The sequence below is a fragment of the Sminthopsis crassicaudata genome, chromosome 3 (assembly GCF_048593235.1).
Source record: "Sminthopsis crassicaudata isolate SCR6 chromosome 3, ASM4859323v1, whole genome shotgun sequence".
Lineage (NCBI taxonomy): Eukaryota > Metazoa > Chordata > Mammalia > Dasyuromorphia > Dasyuridae > Sminthopsis > Sminthopsis crassicaudata.
In genome coordinates this window covers 441,714,141-441,737,864 of record NC_133619.1, presented here as the reverse complement: position 1 = coordinate 441,737,864, position 23,724 = coordinate 441,714,141, and the positions used below count along the sequence as shown (strand labels likewise).

The 23,724-nt window shown below is 32.8% G+C and overlaps 1 protein-coding gene across 4 annotated transcripts in view; it reads right to left on the bottom strand.

Annotated features, from left to right (window-relative positions):
- The window catches only part of TLK1 (tousled like kinase 1), a 163,273-nt gene that overhangs the window by 105,036 nt on the left and 34,513 nt on the right, over nt 1-23,724 (bottom strand). For 3 of the 4 annotated variants that reach the window (XM_074303144.1, XM_074303142.1, XM_074303143.1), the window contains exons 2-3: nt 6,456-6,574; nt 707-778 (exon numbers count right to left, since the gene is read on the bottom strand). In XM_074303144.1, the coding sequence (XP_074159245.1) occupies nt 707-778; nt 6,456-6,569 (186 nt within the window). In that variant the 5' untranslated portion in view covers nt 6,570-6,574. Of the gene's footprint in view, nt 1-706; nt 779-6,455; nt 6,575-23,724 lie in introns of those variants that run through there. The other variant, XM_074303145.1, reaches the window with a different exon arrangement.

Below are 23,724 nucleotides of genomic sequence, written 5' to 3'. Positions count from 1 at the left end.
GAATTAACTCTTAAATGAAAGACAGTTAAGATTATTGCCTTAACATCTAGTGACAAGAAACTCCAAAAGATCAATCAACCAAAACTCAAAATGCATGATCAGCTATGTAAGAATACCTCAAAACTTTCCAACACAAATGTTTTGAAAAATATTCTATTAAATACAGCATACTCAAAATTGATCGATACCCCAACTCCCAAAATGGGCCTATTCAATACATGTCTTCGTGAGTGAAAGAAGAGAAATTCTTTGGATTTTTAATTATGTAAAAGAATGAACACCAATATCAAAATCTAAAAATAGAACTATCTATATCTTAATGGGAAGCATGCATGTAGGCATGCAGACACAAGAAACAAATACTTCAAGATGAAACTATGAAGTGTAAGAATAAGAAATGTTGATATATACTCAATGTTATTTGAAAAATCATCCTTAACAAGCTAAAATTATTCCTGACTAATAACTTTCTAATTCAAGACAAAGACTGTTTTATATAGCCAATATTCAAGGTCACCTACACAGCTATCCAGATTATAATTTCTTTTTATTGTCAACAATGCTACAATTTGTGGAGAATAAATTCTCCTGTTTATATTTTATTTCAATAAACTTTAAATATTAACCTTTAAGACAAACATAATTAATGAAAAGAAAAATATCTACTTAGCAAAAATGATGCAAGGCTTTTAAAAGAATTACATACCTCTGATTCTTTATCACTTAGAGATCCTAAGCTTCCAAAACTGTGATTAGAACTTTCATTGTTTATTGAGGCCTGTTAAAAATAAAGAAAAAACTTAAGTGAAAAACTAGTTTTTTAAAAAAGCCTAATCATCGGTAAGCAAAATGTGTTAAATTTGGTTATAATTATTCAAATAATAAACTTCCATTCATTGAAATTCTCAGGTACTATATAATATTTTTTTTCCTTTTCAAAGGAATGGATATCATGATGAGTAGAAATCAAAAGAGAAACGATATAAAAATCATTTTAAATGCCATATTAAACTGACAAAATACTCATTCTCAAATTCAAATTAAATGATTTAAATTGTAAAAAAACAAAATAAAACAAAACTGTTCATTGAAAAAGAACAGAATGTCCACAAGTGTTCCTTTAAATATAAAAGTTTTATTTAGGCAACAAAATGATACAGTTAATTCCCACTTAAATGACCTGAGCTGGGTACCACTAGAATGAAGAAAATGGAAATTATTCTCAGACAGGATTCGTTATGTTATATAAATTAAGGCAGCAGATAAGACACAGAACAAAAAAGATTTTAAAGAGAAATGTAATATAAGCAAATTCCAGGCCCCAGACTAACGCAGAAACCATGACTTAAGACCAAGGATTCTATTTGAAGGATTCTATTTTCACTTTTTTTTCCTTTACTTTTTTTTTTCTCATGGTTTTTTCCTTTTGTTCTGATTTTTCTTTCACAACATAATTCATATGATTCACATGAAAATGTTAAAAATGATTATACACGCATAAATTGTATCATATTATTAGCTATTTGGGGGAGAAGGTAGAGGAGGGAGAAAAAAATTTTGGAACTCAAAATCTTAAAAAAAAAAAATACTGAAAACTGTCTTTACATATAATTGGAAAAATACTATTGAATTTTTTTCCTAAATTGAGTTCTAAATTATCTTCATCTTTCCCTTCCTTCCCCCCATTTTCAGAGAATACACGATTTGATGTAGGGTATACATGCACAATCATGCAAAACATATTTTCTCATCTGTCACATTATGAAAAAAAGACACAAACACATGAAAACAAAGTAAAAAATAGTTCTTGTTATACACCATCTTAATGCATTTATACATTTAAATTTATATAAAAATGGGACTCTATGAGCAAAGAGATAGCTTTATCTTAATTTTGTTTATATTCAGAGCAATAAATATTTCACACATATTAGAAGTGCTCAATAAAAAAACTGGGGAGGATGGAAAGAGGGGACAGCAGAGAGTAGTTAGGTGGCCCAGTAGACAGAATATCGGGCCTGGAATCAGGAAGTCTCATCTTCCTGGCTTCAAATCAGGCCTCAGATATTTACTAGCTGTGTGACCCTGTTTGCCTCAGTTTTCTCATCTATAAAATGAACTGGAGAAAGAAATGGAAAATCACTCCAGTGTTTTTACCAAGAAAAACCCAGAGTCACAAAGATTACGACATGACTGAAAAAATAACTAACAACAAAATAAATGTTTAACTGTATATAAAGTGAACATCTGCTCTGTTGGTCCACTATACTTGCCAGAACATTACTAGAATTGGTCTTAAAAGTACTTGTTTTATTGTAAATGGCCCAAATGCATCTACTTCATGCCACATGAACTATGCCTTAGCCAATTTACCAGCAGCCCATATTTTTCTAAAACTAAACAAGCTGTTTCTAATGTATAAAGTCTCCCAGGACTAGACACATTTCCTTGCATCTCATTAAGCTGTAATACTCCAAAGAGAAGTAGACAAACTCCTAACTACCTGAACTAGTTTAAAAAAAAAAAAAAAATTAAGGGACTAATAGCAATAACAGTAGCATGGCAACCAAGAATTAACCCTGAAGTCTATACTTGCTTCTTGATATCATAACATGTGACATACAGTAGCAATGGATCACTTAGTCTCTCACAAAACAAAAGTACTAAGAGTTTAGCTCAGATATAGGAAACCATATAAGAAAAGTAAAATGGACATGGCTCTTCTCAACAATGCAGAGATTCAAGGCAATTACAATAGATTTGGGTATTGGAACATAGTATTTTTATCTTTTTGTTTATTTTGCTTTTTTCTTTCTTATGACTTTTTTTTCTTCCTTTTGGTCTGATTTTTCTTGTGCAACATGACAAATATAAAAATATGTTTAAAAGGATCCACATATTTAAACTATCAGATTGCTTGCTGTTTTGGGGAGGGGGCAGTAAAAAATGAAGGGAGAAAAATTTGAAAAATGAAGTTTTACAAAAATAAACGTTGAAAACTATCTTTACATATATTTTGGGGGGAAAAGTAAAAGTATACAGATAAGCTACAAAATTGCAGCAGAAAAGTAAAAAAGTGTATGTATGTAATAAGGGTTAGGGATGCACTACATGAGCAGTTCTCCATGTGTGGTTTAAGGACCCTTGAGGGTCACATAGACCCTTTTAGTGAATCCATGAAGTCAAAACTTTTAAAAATAATATGACTAATATATTTTAATTTTAATTGTGATAAGTATCAATAAATATAACCACAAATACTTTTGGTAGAGTCCTTAATAATTTCAGACTAAAAAAGGGGGCTAAGATCCCTTTACAAAAAAAAAAAAAAAAAAAAGTTTGAGAAGGAAACAAACATTTATTAAATGCCTATTAAATACCAGGAATTATAAGCTTTATAAGTATTTCATTTAAAATTTCATTTGATATATTTATAAACATTTGAAAAATATGAGATTATATGATCTTCATAACAATTCCTGTCATAAGAACAAGATCTAAACTAAAGTCTTTTTTAAAATCCAGCACCTAGTATGCTGCCTTTTTACCCAAAAAGTGCTTTATAAATGAGTGTTAAGGCTGCCTTCTTTTGGGTCAGTCAGCAGGCACTCTGCTTCATGGCATCTTTCCCCTTCCCCCACGCCACACAGTATCTCTCCTAACTTCACTATGCTTACCAACCCCATGTTTCCTTCTTAAAGCTAATTAATTCTTTTAGGGTGATAAATCCCTTTCAGGATTTAGCTTGCCAGTTAAAAACATGCCCCCAACTTCATTGGGTGCTCCCTTTCCACTGGGTAATCGTGAATTCCGCTGAAGAACTTATCTTTTATATGATTTCCCACTTTATTTCATATTTACCATTTCTGGTGTCAATTGTATCCCTTCATTTTGCCTGTAACCTCCTCCCTAAATAAATCTACCTTTTGCTCAAAAATATAAAAATAAAAAAAAGTAAATGAATGCTGAGAACATTGTATACACTAAAAGCAATACTGTGTAAACAGCTTTGAAAGACAACTTTCCTCAGCAATACAATGATCTAAGACAATTCCAAAAGATAAAGAGGAAAAAATTATGGAGTCTGAATGCAGATCAAAGTATACAATTTTCACTTTTTTTTCCCCTTTTTCATGGTTTTTCCCTTATGTTCTAATTCTTCTTTAACGACATGACTAAAAGGTGGAAATATGTTAAATATGATTGTACATGCACAATCTATACCAGAATGCTTGTTGCTGTTTCAGGTAGGGGGAGAGGGAAAGAAGAAAAAAAAATCTTCTGACAGTGAATATTGAAAAATATCTTCACATGTAATTGGAAACTACTATTAAACAAAAGGAAAAAAGAAAAGTTTATTTAAAATTAATATAAAAGAATTTGATAGACCACCATTTTATGATACATACCACAATAAAATTCCAAAATGGCTTAACAATCTAAAAATAAGAAGTCACACTTTAAAAAAAAAAAAAAAAAAAATTGGGGGAAGAATGATGGTAGACATGGAAATAATTGATAATTTAACAAGTCATAAGGAGATTACAGAAAACAAAGCAGACAATTTTTGACTACGTCAAATTTAAAACTCACGTTACCCTGAATTTCTCTTGGTCTCAATTTTATTACTTGTAAAATGAGAAGGTTGAACTATATATATGATTACTTAAGTTCCTCCTGATACCAAATCTATCATTCTATGTTTTGAAGGTAAAGGATAACTAAAACTAGACACTCAACATATCATTTCATTATTTGAGATTAAAATTTCAAAAGAATTTTCCAAAATTCCCATGAAATTTTTTCTTTTTTTAAGATCAATGCAGAATCATTCAAGAGTGGAGAAATAACAATTTATAGAGGCAACTTTCTGAGAATGTATTTTAAGTTTACATTATGACAGTTATTGAAATGATCAAAAACAAAATGTTAGAGATGTTATTAATGATATAACAATATAATATAATAATATTAATTCTAACTCCTAAGATACTGTAGTTCATTTCCTTGATCTAAGAGTAAATTAAATACATTTGTATAGTATTACACAAAGTGCTTTGGATATACAAATATGCTTTCTTTTTGTAATATTACTAAGTTACAAATTTTTTTTCAAAAGCAGCATATAATAAAAGATCCTGAACCATTTTATTATATTTACTTAATCCAGTACTACTCTACTCATCTAACTTTTCCCCAAGAATACATCATGTTCTTTCTTGTTGTTTCTCATATTTATACATGGTACTCCCACTGCTCCAAAAGTCCTTCTTCCTAAACTCTCCTTAACAAGATCCTACTCAATCTCTTAAGACCCAATTCAATTATCATTACCCTCCATGATTCCCAGGAGTGGTCTGTCCCTTTTCTAAAAATCTAAGTCTCAATCACAATTTAACATTTATTTTTTTTCTGTGGTTCATATTTATTGATTGTGTCTTCTCAAATGCATTCTTTGAGGAAAATACTTGACTCTACTACCATTCTTAGGTCTAAAAATAAGGCACAGTTCTAAACAAATAAGTCAATAATTACTACTGATTAGTTAAACTGACTAAAAGAAGAAAAGGAACAAAAGCAAATTGAGATAATAGGAATATGTAAAAGTACTAAGGAAAATAAGAGAATTCAATATACACAAGAAACAAGAATGGTCTATACCAGGACTTCTTAAATGTTTTCATTTTGTGACTCCTATTTGTCCAAGAAATTTTTACATGACTCCAAGTATGTTAAACAGGCATACAATCAAACATTTACTGATGATAAATCATAAAGGACTTTATTTTAAAACAATTTTTTGATACACACATAATTTTACCATTTATCAAAAACAAAAGCAAATATACATACTAATGAGATGGATGTTTATTAAATCTTGGTGTAATATTTGATACCTTTAATTGTTGACAATTTTTCACAACCCTCACATTTAGTTACACAACTACACTTAAGGTCATGATCCACAGTTTTAAGAAGCTTTGCTCTATGCTGAAAACACATACCTTGAGCCACAGAGCATTTCAACGATATGTGAATAAGCTAGTTTCAAGAAGCTTCACTCAGTTGTTTCACAGATGATTAGAAAAAAAATAAACAATAAATCAAGGATATTAACTCCTTGGGAGCAAGAAATATGTCATATTTATGAAATCCTTCAATGTTGAGCAGGGTGATTTAATATTTACTGAAATGAAATTTCACACTGTTCCAAGTAATTAGTTAATGTTAGTTATACATGCATGTGCATGCTCACATAAGTATGTATGTGCATGTATGTGTAAATATATATAATACAGATGTATGTTTAAATTAGGAGATCTTGTTTTCAAAGAAGCTATAAGAAAATATAAAGTATAATAGTAAAGCCAAATATAAAATCACTCTTCCTTTGCAAACTATATTTTAAATAATCCAATATAAATGAAAATGTGTTTATTTAAAGCAATACCTACTTTAGCTCCAACACTGCAACTGCCAGTACTCCCAGTGCTTCCACTTACAACTCCTGTAAATCGAGCTTCCAATAATTCTTGCCTTCTTGGATCTAAGCTGTGAAGCTCATCCATTGCACCTATGAAAAAACATCCAGTTAGCTGTGGCTCAAGTAAATGAAATACATGCCAATATTAATAATAACATTATACAACAGCAATCCTTAGGAAATGGCATCTTTTCCTTCTATTATGAGAACTGCTTCTCTGAATTGTTATAACTTTTATGTGTCACTTATTGGGTTGTCTAATCACTTACTGCCCACCCTTCCACTTTGTTAACTGTTTCAATTATGCAGATCTTCTCTCCATTTTTATACCTAAAGTATTAATGTAAACACTTTTTTAAAAAGCCATTTCAGTACCTAACAAAGGACTCTGAACATATACTCAAATATCAGAATGAAAGATGTTTCATGTTAAGGAACCAAAGGTTCTTCAAATATCATTCAACTGTCATTTAAAGAATTGAGTTATAACATTCAATTTTAAAATCACACAAGATGTAGAAGTAAAATCTATTTAGTAAAACAGTGTTTGCATTTTCACACTTTTTATTGGTTATTATGCTATTTAAAATAGCCCTCAAGTACAGAGCTTAAAAGTTATGCAGTGTTCCCAGATATAAGAAGGCTGTGATGTACCTTAGAGAGAAACATTAGATGAGCTTAGTTTAACCATGAGTTACGTAGTGTTACTGGTTGTGAGTTCAAGGTTAACAAATCAACATTGAGAAAATAGAAGAGGAAATTGTTATTTTATATATGAGACAAAGTAAATTTGTGACCAGTTCACAGGAACCTAACCCTGTATTTCTCCTAAAAGAATGGTTCAATAATTCAGCATTCATGGAGACCTTATAGAATGTAAGTATTGTGAATGATGAACTAACTGTACCATTATCATATCCATGAGCAGAGGCACAAAAGACAATAAGTGACTTGCCCAGGATCATGTATCTAGAATCAGAGTATGAATTTGAACCCAAGAAGGCTTTGCAAATATAATGTTGGACTGAAACTTATTTCATCAGCATGAGTAATTACTCCCAGAAGGGAAATTCCCTGCACTGGGATAGATCATCAACTCCTTAAAAGTTTTGGGTTGGGGCATTGAGATGTTAATTGACTTATCAGAGGCTTGGCTCAAATTCAGGCCCTCCCTACTCCAACGCCAGAGCTCTATTGGACTGGATGGATCTAGTCCAAACCCTCTTATCTTCCCCAGTATATGGCTACTTCAATCACCCTCTTTCTGTCTAATCTTCAATCTCAGGTTTCTTTCCTAAAACCAATAAACATTACCCCTCATCCTTAAAAAAACAAAGAAAGAAATCAACACCAGACCCTTAAATTTCTTCAAGCCAACATTCTCTCCCTCCTCCTTCTATCAAGCATTCTGCATACTTTATTCCTATTCTCTCATTTTTCCAACGTGTAAATAATCTTTTATGTCTTAAATATCATGGTCTTTTCTCACAAAGACCCATAGACACATGTGCAACATGTACACAATAGAAATTACCTTTCCCCTCAAACCTACCCTTTCCCCAAACTTTCCTATTATTTTCAAGAGTACCAACAAACAAGTTAAACCTCAGCATCATCACTGAATACCATCCATTCTCCAAATATACAATTACCAAATCTTATTATCAATTCTATCTTTTAGATTGTGTCTCTGTTTTCTCTACATAACTTTCTTCACCTCTCAAACTATCAGAATAGCCTCCTAATTGGTCTTAGCTTCAAGTGGGTTCTCATTCTAATTAATGTTGCACATAGCCACCAAAGTGATTCTCCTAAAATACTGGTATGACTAAGTCACATACTACTCCAAAAAGTTCAATGGTTCCTTATTACCTCTAAGTTCCAATTATGAACCCCTCAATTGGGCATGCAAAGCTCTTCACATAACTCTTCTCTTAGAATTTTTTAAAATTAGTTCTACAGATACATTGTCTACAATTCAGCCATATTTACTTGCTTCATATGCTTCAGACAAAATATTCCATGTCTTTTGCACTGCCGATCCTCCTATATCTGGAACTTTTTCTTCCCCTATACCCACCATTTTGTCCAGTTTCAAATCTCTGGCTTTCTTCAATTATCAGCTCAAATGCTGCCCTTTGCAAGATATTAGCAGTCAGGGGACCATAGTCTTTTCTGGTCCCCTGACTGTTATTACCTTCCATTTGCTGGATGTCTTAAAGGAAGTAGATTCCTTAAGGTTAAAACAAAGTTTCAATTCATTAATTATAGCATTTACCACATATGAGGCACTTACTATCTGTGTGACCCTGGGCAAGTCACTTAACCTTATTTGCCTGTTTCCTCATCTGTCAAATGAACTGGATAAGGAAATAGAAAACCACTCTAGTATGTTTGCCAAGAAAACTCTAAATAGGGCCAGGAGTCTCGTCAGACACGACCAAAATAAATGAACAACAAAACAACATATGCAAGGCAAGGAGATAGAAGGGAAAAGGGGATGAACAAAAGGGAGTTATTCTGTTATATACAGTGCTTGTTCCATATAAGTTCAACAGGGATGAGAATATGGCAATGAAACTGAGTATGCACCTAAAATAGTAATTGTGTTATAAAATGTGCTCATATTGTTTCTTTGGCCAGAAAACCATAACTTCTTAGTATTATCTAAATTCTATCAAAGGTTGCAAAAGGTTTCTTTTCTCTAAACTCCCATAGCATTTATAATTAGTTTCACATTTATCCCTTTCACATCACTGGGGTTTAGAAGGTGCAACATGCCCCTCCCTGACATCTGGAAAATTCTAGAAAATTTTTTTACTTTTTCTTGGCACCAGAGAAGTCTAATTTTTTTTTTCTTTTTCCTTTTACAGTATCATCATATTATAAATTTTAGGCATATCTATGGTATTAAAAGATATGTTGATATTATATAATACTATACATATAAGTTATGCATTTCTATTTTCGAAACTTTTTCTATGTCATCTGCTGGCCTTTCCCTGTCATCTACAGCTTCCACAAAATTCCTCCCAAATTCCCACTTAATTCCTTTTGCTGACCTTCAATATAATGAAAGTCATGCAGTGGAAGAGATAATTTTAATTGTATATTTCAAGGTATGTTTTTGGCTTGGTGTTGTGTAATGTTCTGTTGCCTCCAGAAACTGACGATCACTCTCTGGGAGATCTGCTGTCTCAACTCAATCTCTCGGCCAGACTCTCCTTCCTCCAGAGAGTTGCTCCAACTCTGACTTAGAGTAGAGAGACGCTTCTCAATCTCTCTAGTGCCGCCCTCTTTATCCTCCCAGAGAATGGGTGTGGGATTAACACAAGGGCTTCTGGGAAAGAATGAACTTGCTCCTCCTAAGCATGCAAGCTCCTCCCCAGAAGTTGGAAGGGGTAAAACTCCCAGTAAAGGCTGGAACTAGAGAATTGTTAAGTACCGACTTAGCACTTAGTAAGCATTATCTCGTTAGCACTTAGTAAGAACCTAAAGTGTTGTTTCTATTAATCTGCCCCATTTCAAGTTCAGTACAATGAATGTAAAGGCAATGATAGTGGAAATAAAGAACATCTCAGCATTTTGCTCTTATAGTTTACCAAGAATCTAGAAAGAACTTACTCTAATTATGAAATAGTGAATGAATGGAGAAAAGGTATTTATCAGTTATATAAAGAATAATTTGAAGAAAATTAATCCAGAGAATTTCTCTCATATATTATCAGTTTCATTTCATTCCATTAGTTATAGAAAATTGTCATAGTTAAACACATTATTAGAATTACAGAATCACATAAAAAATTGAGTTCTACATATCACCTAGTCCAATTTCTATTTTTTCAAAATATTATTTTTTTCTGTAACATATGTTCAAAATAAGTCTTTAGTTTAAAAAACTTCCAGTGATAAATAATCATACAACCTCCTAAGAATTAGGATGTTTTTCCTTCTGTTGAATGGAAAAACACACTCCCTTAAATTTTCATCTTTAAGAGACAAGCAATCTCTATATTTCAATCATTTGAAGATGGGCACAATATTTCAATAGAGAACTTCTCCCCACACTACCATCTCCAGTTCTTTTTCAAGCTAACATCACTGTTATGGTTTTGAGAAATACAATCTGTTAACACAATAAAAATTAAGTTCTTTGTATGTGTATCCTCAACAATAGTATGGTACTTGCTTTGTACTAAGCACTTAATGTTTGTTGCCTGATTTGACAATTTTTAAATGTGGTACTCCACACTGGACACATTATCTTAATTATCCACCAAGGCCGGCTCCTCCCTTCACTGAGGAGCACTTAAGCAGACAAGACTGAGACAGAGTGGCAGAATGTAAAAGGTTGAGTTTAAAGGCAGGAAGACCTGAGTTTGAGTCATGCCTCTGATAGATACTGGTTATAAAACCAAAGATAAATCAGTTAACATCCCAATACCACAGTTCTAAGCTAAGAAGGAGCTGAGAAGCTCCATCAGGTATGGGAATTTCCATACTGAAAGTAATTCCCCACAATGAACAATTACAAGTTCCTTGTAATTCACAAAACCTTTTAGTCTTCTGAGCAATAATCTCTATTCACATGTTCCTCAAGTACTCAAACTCAAGTATAAAATATTTGTTTCTATTCAATAATTTGCTCATTTCAATACACAGTTTCAGTCTGCAAATGTATGTCTGGACCCCACTTTTATCATCTAATGTATGAGCTATCCCTCTCCAGTGTGTATCATCTTCAACTCTGTTAAGTATACCACCTAAGCCTTCACTCAAATAACTGATTAAAATGTGTTGAACAATGCTAAGTCAAGAATACTTAACATGTAGCACTCCACTGGAGTAGTTCCTTTAGGATGGAATCAAATCATTAACCAACATTTCTTGGTTCCTGAAGGTATATTATATTTACTATTTGTATACAAGTCGTCTCCCTCCAATGGAATATAAAGTTGCTTGCAGGCAAGTAGTACTTTTGTTTTCATCTTTATATTCCCAACAGTTAATAATACTTTGCACTTAAAAACTGCTTTGAATTGAAGTAAATTAAATTGTATTTAAATGTACTGAATTTATATGAAAGAGGCATGGTCAAAAGCTACCTCAAAAAAAGAGTTATAAGCTAAAGCCAATTCAGATATTTTTCTCTCCTTTTAGATCTGTTTTACCCTCCTCGTGGTCACCACAGAAACTGGGGAAAAGCAAACCATCTACTGAACTGACATTCTTTCCTTTTTAAAAAGTAAAGATCTCTTTAATAATAGGTCAGCTTATAAAAAGTACTTTACTAGTGTGCCATTCAAAGTCATGACTGGAAAAAATAACAACAAAATTCATTTGTTAGAACAAAAGGTCAAGACAATCAAAGGAACTAATGGGGAAAAAATGTAAAGAAATTTAGCAGTACCAGATCTATTTACGAAGCAGTAATTATTGAAACTGGATAATAGAAAGATAGATCAATAAAACAGTATAGACATACAATTTATAGCAATGGAGAAATGTGGTAACCTAGTATTTGATAAGTGTAAAGATTTAAGTTTTTAGATAAAGAATTTATTATTTGGTAAAAATTATTTAAAAAGCTTAAAAAGCAGTCTGGCAGAAATTAGGCATAGGCCAATATCTTACACCAATTACCAAGGTAAGAGCAAAATAGATACATGACTAGATATAAAGGAAGTTATTACAATAAAATTTGAAGAACATAGAATATATTACCTATAACACTTGTGGATAGATGAACAATTTATGACAAACAAGAAATAAAAAGCATTGTGAGTTGTAAAATGGATAATTTTGACCACATCAAATTTAAAAAGTTGTACAAATAAAACCAATGTAGCCAAGATTAGAAGGAAAACAGAAAGTGAAGGGGAGAGGGGATTTTACAAACAGTTCCTCAAATGAAGGTCTTAATCTTAATTACATCAAAAATATCTATACCTATATCAAAAATCTAAGAATCAAGTCATTCCCCAACTGATAAAGTCAAAAGATATGAACAGGCAGTTTTCCCTTTGACTCAGCAATACACTGTTAGGTTTCCCAAGATGACTGGGGAAAAAGGAAAAGAATCTGTTTAAAATATGTATAGCAGCTCTCTTTGTGGGGATAAAGAAAAGGAAATAGTAGGGATGCCCATCAACTAGGGAATGGCGAAACAAATTGTGGTGTATGTTTGCGATGGAATACTACTACTACTTTGCTAGAAGAAATGAACTCAATTTTAGAAGAACATGTAAAGACACAAAATAATGAACAAAATGAGCAGAATCAAGAGAACATTGCAAATAATAACAGTAATATTGTTTTAAGAACAACCTTGAATTATCAGGTCATCCTATTATGAATACCCAAATTAACTGCAATGTCCTATGAAGGAAGATGTTTGCATTCAGAGAAAGAATTCATATATACATACACAAGTGTCTAATGGTGAACATGGGAGAGTTTACATGACAACCTTGTTGTATATTTAAAAGGAATAGCAAATTGTATATAATAGACCTGCAGTTTCAGATGCAATCCTTTTTTCTATTCCACTTTGTTATGTAAAGACTTGTTTTATTTCTTTAAGCTCAGAACAAAAAATAAATAAATAAATGAAAAAGGGAAAAAACTTATGGGTGACCATACCAAATTAAAATAATGTGAAAAAGCAAATTTAATGCACCCAACTGGTACATAAGAATAGAGTAGATAGACCGAAAAGATAATTTTAGTTCTACTGCCACAACTTACCAAGTAATTCACATTTGCCAAACGCTTTGTAGTTACAAAAGTTCTTTCTTCACACCAAAAGAAGTGGCTACAGAAATATCATTATCCCTATTTTAACAATGTAAGAATTGAGACCCAGAGGGCTAAAGTAAACTAAGGTCCTGAGATTATATGATTGACTATTTGTTTTTATAAAAGTCAGGATAGAATTCAATTTAATAAAAATACAGTGTTTTCCCTATGATATCATTTAGAAAACTAATAAAAAATGTAGTGCTAATGCTATTTTAAATATTGAATTACCTAGGCAATTCTTGCCTGATCTATTAAAATAGCCTAGTTTCCTTCCCCCACCTCATTTCTACTTTTGCTAATTTCCTTCCAAAATCAGCTCAAGTATCATTTGAAAAATTTTCTGATCCCTGACCCACCTTAAAAGGACTTCCTTATGAGTAATACACTCTTTTCCTCTTTTCATTCACTCTTTTCCTTTCTGTGTGTGTCTCTGTCTCTGACTCTCTCCACCCCTGCCCCCCACCTTCTTCCCTGGAAGCAAAGTAAACTTTTTGAGTATAAAAAGATGTCTTTTTTTGACTTAAGAATTATTATAAATATATATCCATTGGTCCCCCCATCTCAACTCACTAATGCTAGCAATATTTATTTATATCTGGTATTTATTCTGACTCTCCTTTGAAGGCAAGGAATTTTATTTTGAGGGCAGTGGTAGAAGGTGGTATATTTAGGAACAAGCATAGGTCTTGGAACATAGTAGGAGCTAAGTAAATATCTGCTGACCGAATGAAACATTGATCAAACAACTAAGTTACTTCTCTTCACTACCTTAGAGAAAAGTAGTCAAGAAGATATCTTGATAATCACTCATTTAAAGAAAATTCGAGAATATTGAATATTATGTCTAAAAAAGAAAATAGAAAAAAATTTATTTGGACTTTGTATACACTTAATTTAAACTCAAATACTTATTTGAAATGAGAATAAAGAACATTTTTTTTCATAAAAGGTAACCTGCTAAATTGGAGAATTTAGTGAAGTTGGTGGTAGAATTTATAGAATTCCACAACTGGAAAGGACTTTGAGAAATCAATTAGTCCTAGCGTTTAACTTGTATTTAATGTTCTCCCACCCCGTCTTTAAACAACTGATCAAAGCTTTATTTTCAATTTCAAGATTTCCAATAATGAGGAATTCAATGCCAGCTCTAATTATCAGAAAGCTTTTCTTTATGATGAATAATAGTTCACATTTCCATAGCAAAGCTTCTTAAATTTTTCCCAATTTCAACCTTTGGTATATAACTATATAAAACAAACATTTACTGATAAAAAATGATTAAAATAAACATTTTAAAGCAATTCTTTGGTATGCAAAGAATTTTAACATCTATTAAAGACAAAAGCAAATTTGTATATTAAGGAGATAGGTATTCTTATTTTTATATAAAGAATTAAATTTTGGTGGAATTTTTTTTAAACTATACTCTAATTTTTCCCGACCTATTTGCAGATCCAAGATTAAATGTGTGCATTTAATTTAATCCTGGAAACAATCCTTTAAATAATTGAACATAGGTACCATAAACAGAAAAGGGAACCCCAAATAGTGAAAGGTCTTGAGCCCATGCCATGTTATATCAGCATTGGTTGAAGGAACTAAGGTTATTTAGCCTGGAGAAGAGCAGACTCATGGGGAAGATGACAGAACCTAGGCCTTGGTTTCTTGACATGCAAAATGAAAGAAATGAACTAAAATGACCTTTAAAACCCATGGGATTAAAATGTTAAGAGTTTTGAATTTAGGAATGATTGTCTGATGAATTATTAAATTAGTAACCCACTATTTGAGAGCTGTATTGGCTACAAGATGGGATTGTTACTACATGACTGGTTGCCAGCTATGACTTATGTGTCCCTCAGGTTGAGACCCTGAAGAATCAGTTTGGATTCTATTATAATCATGCCCCTGCTTTCTCCTCTTATAGCAAATTTCTATAATCAGAATAAGTGCTCAACAGAAGCACAGTTCATGTATGTAATTTTTCAATCTGAACATATGAAGTATATTTTATGTATATGTAATCAATGTATCTTATAATTAGGTAAATGAGTATTTAACATGGTCATTTATCTGTTGCTAAATGTATGTATCTGTATGAAATAAGATCTTTTAAGGAAACCGAAGCTGAAATATCTTTCTTATGGTTTAAAGAAGAGGATTTTAGTATACTCAAGTTTCCTTAGAGAGATGTAACTTATGGAATATTTTGTTATATCATGGGAAAGTCGCTTTTGTTTAAGTTTGTTACTAATGTGGAAATGATATCTGTTTGTATAATATTGTATAGTGTGTACCGTGTTTTATTTTGAATAATTTATATTGAAAAGATGCTATACAATCTATATTGACCTTTCCTAGTCCATTCTATAACAGATCTTGGCAAAAGAGGAAGAATACCTTAAAAAACAATAATATCAACAACAACTGGCAGAGACTTTACACATATGCCTCATGTAGAAGTTTGCATTAATCTATCTCAATATCCTGCTTTTGACAGGAAAATGAGACCTTTTAATGAAGGATTTTGTGAATACCACTGTTATTCTGATGGGATTCCCCCTTTTTGAAAATTGCTTTTGAGGAATAATATAGTCTCTAAAAAAAGAGATGATGCCTAACTATTTACAGAATCTTCAGGGAAGGTATAAGCACACCTCCCAAGAATGAGGGTTCTGGTCTTTGTCTAACTAGTTCTCTTAGGTCTGTTTTCCTCTAGGCTTTGAGCAATTCACCTTCAAATGATCAGCACTAGACAGCTGTACTGACCAGCTTCAGGGGTCTGACAACCCACTGGATCTTCAATCATCTCAAGCCCCTTCAAATGGGACCCTATAGGATGACCTATCTCAATGCCCATTCTTAGCAAGTAGTTTCAGAAAATGAGATCATCACCTCACAGCCCAAAAGACTTTGAGCCCCATATGTTTGGGAAGGAACTGGAACTGGTTGATAAATGGATCCCAAACTACCCAGTATCTGAGTGGGTTCCCTGTAAGAAGTTTTAACAATCCTATGAAAGGAGGAAGTTACATAGGATTAATGCTATTCCCCTGCTGCAAAAGTATTTAAGGTTTAGGATGAAGACATCAGGTTAAGATTTGGGTTAGTATTACTGGGAAAGATACCCTGTAAGGGGCCTTTAAAGGGGTGCCACAGAGCATCGGGAGATTGAGGCCCGGAAGTAATTTCTGTGGATATTAGGACTGCCCTTGGGCGGGATCCTGGCCATATTGAGATAGCTTCGTAATGGGTGACTCTCTCGCTGATTGGCTGTGTGTGTGACCTCACAGGCCCTATGTAAGCCCACTGCAGGCAGCAATCGCCCTCTTTAACCTGGCACTTTTCACCTTGGCTTCCCAGCCTGGATGGCCAAGCCAAGATGGATAGCCAAAAGAGGTAAGGGTTTTGGTAGTGAACACATGGGTCTTCTGACCAGGTGTTCACTCGGGAACCAACAAGTCAGGGCATCAGTCAGGGCATTATGTGAGTAGGTATAATAAAGGCTTTTAAGATTACACGTGGTTGTTCTTGAGTGCGCTACCGGTTATTAAGCTAGTAATTGTAACTGCCAGGAGAGCACGTTACAATACCCCACAAACAATTCAGCTTGATGCTTGTTGAATTATAGAGGCTTGATAAGTAGGTACAATAAGTGTTTGTGTCCTGATAGAGAAAAAGAGGACTTAAGGAACTGACTATCCAATTTGGAATAATGTTTGGTTTGCTATAAGTGATGAACATTTAGAAAATGCAGATCAAAGAAAGAGCAATTTGGTAATAGGTATAGATCTCTTAACAAGATTTGGAATCAAGTTAAAGCCTTAAGGCTGGAGGGTACATACCAATACTTGGGTACAATTGGTAAAGTACTCTGTAAAGAGTCTGAATGAAAAGCCATTTCTATGTCTGAGCCACAGATTGTTGTCCCATGCCCAGATAGTACCATTCCCTTTGGGTATGGAAGAACATGAGAGTAAATTCCTCTTGTTCCCAAAATAACATTCCTGGGAAGAACTGCAATGCTTTATATTATTTCCTTACCTCTGGAGCTCAATCAGCTTGTCTCTCATGGCAGGGTGAAAGATTCCAAAATCTAGGGAGGGAGTGACATGTACCTGAGTCTGGAATGTAACTGAAGGTAGTTCTGGCAAGTTCTCAAGGACGAGCATACCCCAAGCAAACCTTAAGTGGTTATTTTGGAGGCAGCACTCTCAAATCGGCTTTTCCTGGGAACTGAATGGGAATCTATGCATGGACCTTCCTTTTACCCTTTTACCTTGGCATTTGATGAAGAAAGTAAGACTGAATCAGGAAGAATTAAGTTAAGGACAGTAACTAATGCATTCAAGGCTAGAAATCTAGTTTTGGATTTGACTTATTCCTGGTGAGTAAATACCACTGGATAAGTTACACCAAAGAGGCAGTGAAGGGAATAACAGAATAGTTAGATGACACTGGCAGAATAGCAGGGGAAAATAGAATGACTCCAAAAACATTATTGGAAGGAAGAGAAAGAACAAGTATTACAATTGAAAGTAATTTCACTCCTAGTACAGATCTATCAAAGGAATAAGCAGAGATTATTCATCTTGTGTAAGGAGATCTGTGCAGGGATTAATAGACTTTTATTATGATGTGGAATGTAAAAAATTAGCCAAATCTGCAGAGTTTGAAAATGTCCATCCATTTCTCACAATTTCCCCCTTTTTTTCTTTTTAATAAATTGGAGAAATGAAATTTAGATTAGAAAACTGAAACCCACAAGGACATCAAGGAATAATCAAGGGTGGAGGTAATCTCTACTATGGACATCTGTGACTTTTTGTATTTTCTCATTTTTTCAGATACCTTGAGAATCTTAAAAACTTGATTTGATTTAATGCTTTTTCCATCTTTTTCTTCAGTATCACCTTAATTTTTTTACATAGCATTTTTTGGAATGTGATGTCAAACAGTCCACTGTTTGTGACAGCATATAATGTTCATAGTCCTATTTTCCTTCTACATTCTTATATTTCCTTAGAATGTCTTTGCTTAAACCATTTGTTAAAGGTAAGTTCTCTTTAAATTTGTTTTTCCTTCTACTATTTTCCACTGTGTTAAGATCAAACTGCTCTGTACATATTGGTCTAATATTGACTACTAAGACATTTGATTTAGGAGAATAAAATGGCTCACCTTCAACAAGGTACATGTCAAAATCATTACAAAAGACTACTTGGAAGACCTAAAAATGAGTGTTCTCTGATCATTAGTATCAAAGAAGCATAAAACAGAAAAAAAAATACTTGCCAAGTGTCTGCCATAGCCAGGGAGAATATCCAATGAAAAATCCAAATCAGAAAGGGATTTTTTATAGATGTTGAAGAATTTTGAAGTTGATTATGTCAAGTCTCTGAGTCCTGTCTAATCTCCTATTTGAAATCCATAATCATGCAAAAGAGTTCAGCCTTATTATTCATAGAGGTTGTTAAGTAAATAAAAGATACTTACTATCTAGACTGATATGCAGTTAAATGGACAATTTAGTGTACAAATCCTTCAAAATATGTATCTTAGACAGATACTGCAAATGGATGATAAGCTGGGTCCAGAATTGAAAAGGAAGAGAAAAGATATTCTGCCTTGGAGAAATTGCATAGTTCTTATTTTTTAATGACTTCAAGCTTCTCCCAGGAAAAAAAGGTCAATCTTTTTTATTTTCTATTGTTCTTAATAGGAATGAGTATTGAATTTTATCGAATGCTTTTTCTGCATCTATTGAAATAAATCATATTATTTTTGTTAGTTTGGTTACTGATATAGTCAATTATGCTCATAATCTTCCTAATATTGAACCAGCCCTGCATTCCTGGTATAAATCCTACTTGGTTATGGTGTATTATCCTGGGATGACTTTCTGTAATCTCTTTGCTAATATTTTATATAAGATTTTTCCATCAATATTCATTAAGGAAATAGTTTTATAATTTTCTTTCTCTATTTTCATCCTACCTGGCTAAGTAATCAGCACCTATCTGTATTATAAAAAGAATTGGTAGGACTCCTTTCCCTATTTTTTCAAATAGTTTGAATAGTGTTTTGTTTTGTTTTTAATTTTACAATCTGCACACTCATTTCTCTTGCAAATGAAATAAAAATTTGAAAAAAAAAAAAAAACCACTCTCCCTCGATCACATTGAAAAATTCAAATAAAGCACCTTTTAATGAAAACTAGAAGAATTCAAGATTAAGGAAATCTTATATGAAGTAAATCTCTAATTTCTTACAAAAGCTGTGACAATTTTTCAAGTCCCTAGCTACATACATTCCAATAATTCAATAGATTAAAGACTCCTAATTTACTAAGAAAATTGTGTCAGTTTTGTTTCCTTTTGTTCCACTCAAACTAGTTATTGAACAAATCAAATATTCCATCACCTAACTCCTTATATTGGACAAGCCATTCAATGCTTAGATCAAGAAACCTTGATTCCCAATAACCCATTACTTAATATTCTCACCATTTTTAAATGATCTTGTATTTACCTTGTATATACCTAATTGTATAAAATTTATATTACACACATATGCCACTCCAAAAGCATTTAAGTTCCTTGAAATCAGAGATTACTTCAGTTTTTTCCCTCCATGTCTTTTTATGCCCAGGGCCTATTACAATGCCTTAAATATAATAGGCACTAAATAAATACCTACTGTTCTTTTTTTGCCTCACAATTAATCTGTGTATTTGGAATCAAAAAGATTGTCAAATATTATAAATGTGAATTCATAGTACAAAAAGTAGGTAAGGAATACTGCATAAGAGACAAAATAAGAGAAGGGTTTTTAAGGATGAATCAAGAATTCATAAAGAATCAAAAATAATAGGCAAAAAAAAAAAAAAAAGATGATGATGATGATGACTTTGAAGAAGAAAAAGATCATTCTAGGCCAAATGAACAACAGAGATATGTAATCAGGAAAGCCCAGAGTATATTCAGACAATAGCAATGACTATCATTTAGATAGAATATAGGGAATAATTGGATCTGTGATTTCACTTTAGTAAAGAACAACAAAAGAAGCTCTCTATATATCAGTTAATACCTTTTCTGCAACTCACAGCATTAACAAAGTTGCCTAAAGTACTAGGAAGTTAAATGACTTACTAAGAGTCACTTTTCCATTTATGGGACTTGAACCATAATCTTCCTATTTCCAGCTTGTCAAGATCTACAGTCGGCAACACTCCAGTGACAAATCATGGAGAGCTTGAAATTTTAAGCAATGGAGTTTAAACTTCATTTGAGAGAGAGTAAAGTGCTACTACTGAAGATTTTTGATCATGGGACCAAATTTCTATGTAAGAACAGAAGGCAGAATAGAAGACTATTCATCTAATACACCAGTTTTGTGAGCATGGATTTCAGCTCCACATGAATGTACAAAATGGATAGATAAGGCCTTTCAGGTGTGCTCAGGACTCATGGTTTCAGAACCCATGAAGAAAAGATTACATTTGACTTACTAAAGATTTATTTCAACTGAGAATACTTCTATTTTGATGGATCCACGACCTTAACAATGTGAACATTCACTCTGATTGTATGGAACCAATTCAGGCCTTTTCATTCCTCTGCATGTCTTTCTGTAAGTCCCTCTAAGAAAGTCATACTTGCTAGAGTTCTGACTTTTCATAAAAAACAGTTAAACACTCAATCTGTCCAACTATTACAGCTTCCATGACTGGCCTACCTTCTTTCTAACCTTACAAATTTTTTATTATGTCAATTAGAACATTTCTTCACACAAGTCATTATTAGTATCCTTCACTTCCAGTGCAGTTCAAAACCTGAACATGTTTTTCACCTATGAAATTCATGTCCATGTGTTTCTATAAATCTTCAACATCTGCAGTTTTCAAGGGAAGGAAAGGATGCTTCTCTCCCATATCTCCCACCCAATCACAGACGTTCCTAGATTTTAATTAAATTTTGTGCAGCTGAATAAAATTTGAAAAAGAGACCTTAAAAGATAACTAATTCCAACTTAGCCTGATCACACTCACTAAATATGCCCTTTTAATTCTATCAGTGAAATAATTTTTTCTCTTTTTTTCCATTGCCATTACCCTAGTATTGGGCTCTCATTATCTCCCACCTAGATTAGATTATCCACAGCTTCTTAACTGGTCTCTTCCTCTAATTCAAAGATTCTTAACTCGGGATTCATGTCCTTCTCCCCTCCAATGAGTTCATGGACAGGTTTCAAGATTCATAAATGTGGGCTTTCAACAATATTTTGATAACTATTTCAACATAATTAGGTTCCTTGGTAATCCTATGGGTTTGTGTGTATGTATGTGTGTATGGGGGGGGGGGGGGTTTGCACCCTCCTTAAAAGGGGCTCATAAGTTTTGCTCTTACTCACTATCGTTGCCAAATCTTGTCATTTCTAAGTTCACAATAGCTCTTGCATCAAACCTTTTCTCACTCACAGTTAACACCCGAGTTCAAACCCTTAACATCGCTATTCAGGATCGCTGCAGACAGCCTCTTAATTAGTATCCCAACTCAAGTTTTCCCCACTCCATTCATCTTCCACACTACTGCCAAAGTGATTTTCCTAAATATAATAGACTTGATCATGTCATTTCCCATTACTCCAGGTTCAGATATATAAATTCCTCTGTTTAATATTTAAAGCTCTTCATAACATGGCCCCTTCATATTTTTCTTCTTCCACAATCCCATATTTGTATACTACATTGACCTACCTATAAGTCACAACTCTTCTATTTACTTCTGCACTGCTTCTTTCCCATATTTAGGATATTTTCCATCCTCACTTCCACTTTTAGAATAATACATGGCTACTTTCAAGACTTAGCTCTAATATTATCTTCTGCTAGAAGCCTTTCATGGTTCCCTTTAAAGTTACTTTCCATTTAACTCTCTATCTGTACATATTTATAGACATAATATGTTTCCCATTAGAATGTAAACTCCTTGAAAAGAGGAACTTTTTTTGTATTCTCAGTATTTAGCATAATACTAAGCACAGAATAAGAATGTTTATTTCTATTCTTTTACATGCATCTTATATTCCAGCAAAACTTCGTAAATTATATCACTTTTAGTACTATGTCAAGTTATTGCTTGAAATGGGGAATCACTGCAATCCCAAATGGAATATTCTTTTTTTTCCTCCTCTCTTTGCCCCAATCTCTAACCCTCAGGACTTACTTATCCATCAATGTGGAATAAGCAGTTTTGAGTGCTGGATATTACCTCACTGACTAATTTGAAACCCCAGTCAAATTGCCTAATCTCTCAATTTCAGTCTCCTCATCTATAAAAATATGGCTACTACCTTCTATATTACCTATGTCTCACAAGATTGCTCTGAGGATTATATAAGATAAAGCTCTAATAAAACTTTAATGTACTATACATATAATTACTTTCAAGCATTTACCTCCTGCATTCTGGTGAACCTTATGATTGTTATTACACAGTGCCATAATTTAGTTATTTGTGCACATTATACCTCCCCCACTATATCAAACTCTTTCAAGACATAAAAGACATTATCTTACTAAATCTTTTTGCACCTTTATACAAAATACTTAAAAAGAAAGTACTAACAAATCACCATATTACAAAGGACACTTTTTTCTTTGGGGATCATTTATTTTTCTTTAACACTAATGACTGATATCTGGGATTTGTTTTAGGTTGAATGAAAACAATGGAAAGTATTTTTTTTAATCCTCTTTTTTTTTTTCAATACTTTTTTTATTTTTCCAATTACATGTAAAAATAGTTTTCAACTTTCATTTTTTGTAAGATTTTGAGTTCCAATTTTTTTCTTCCTCTATCCTTTACCTTCCCTTTCCCTAAGATAGGAAGCAATCTGATATAGGTTATATACGTACAATAATTTTAAACATATTTACATATTAGCTATGTTGTGAAAGAAAAATCAGAAAAGGGGGGAAAAACATGAGAAAGAAAAAAAGCAAACAAACGAACAAAAAGGTGAAAGTAGCATGCTTTGTTCTGCATCTGAACTGCTTCATAGTTCTACCTCTGAATGGAAACTATTTCAAGACAGAAACAACCTACTACAAGATAGATGGACTATATTAAGCAGTTTAGTCTTGGGCCTAATAACTGGCCACCTCCTCAAGCCTTTCTTGCTCAGGAAAATGATAATTTTTCCATCTCCATTTAAGTTTAATGGTTAAGACACATTGGGAAAAGGAACCTAACTGAAGGGCTAGTCTCAATGATTACTAGGAAAAAGAAACAATGGGATGGAGGGGCAGGAAGTGAGAAGATAACTGAGTAAACTGTTTTCATCATAAACAAAGTACATTTTCAAGGAAAAGATTCATTTGACTTGTCCAATTGTTACAAAATGCTCTGATCATTTTATATATATATATATAT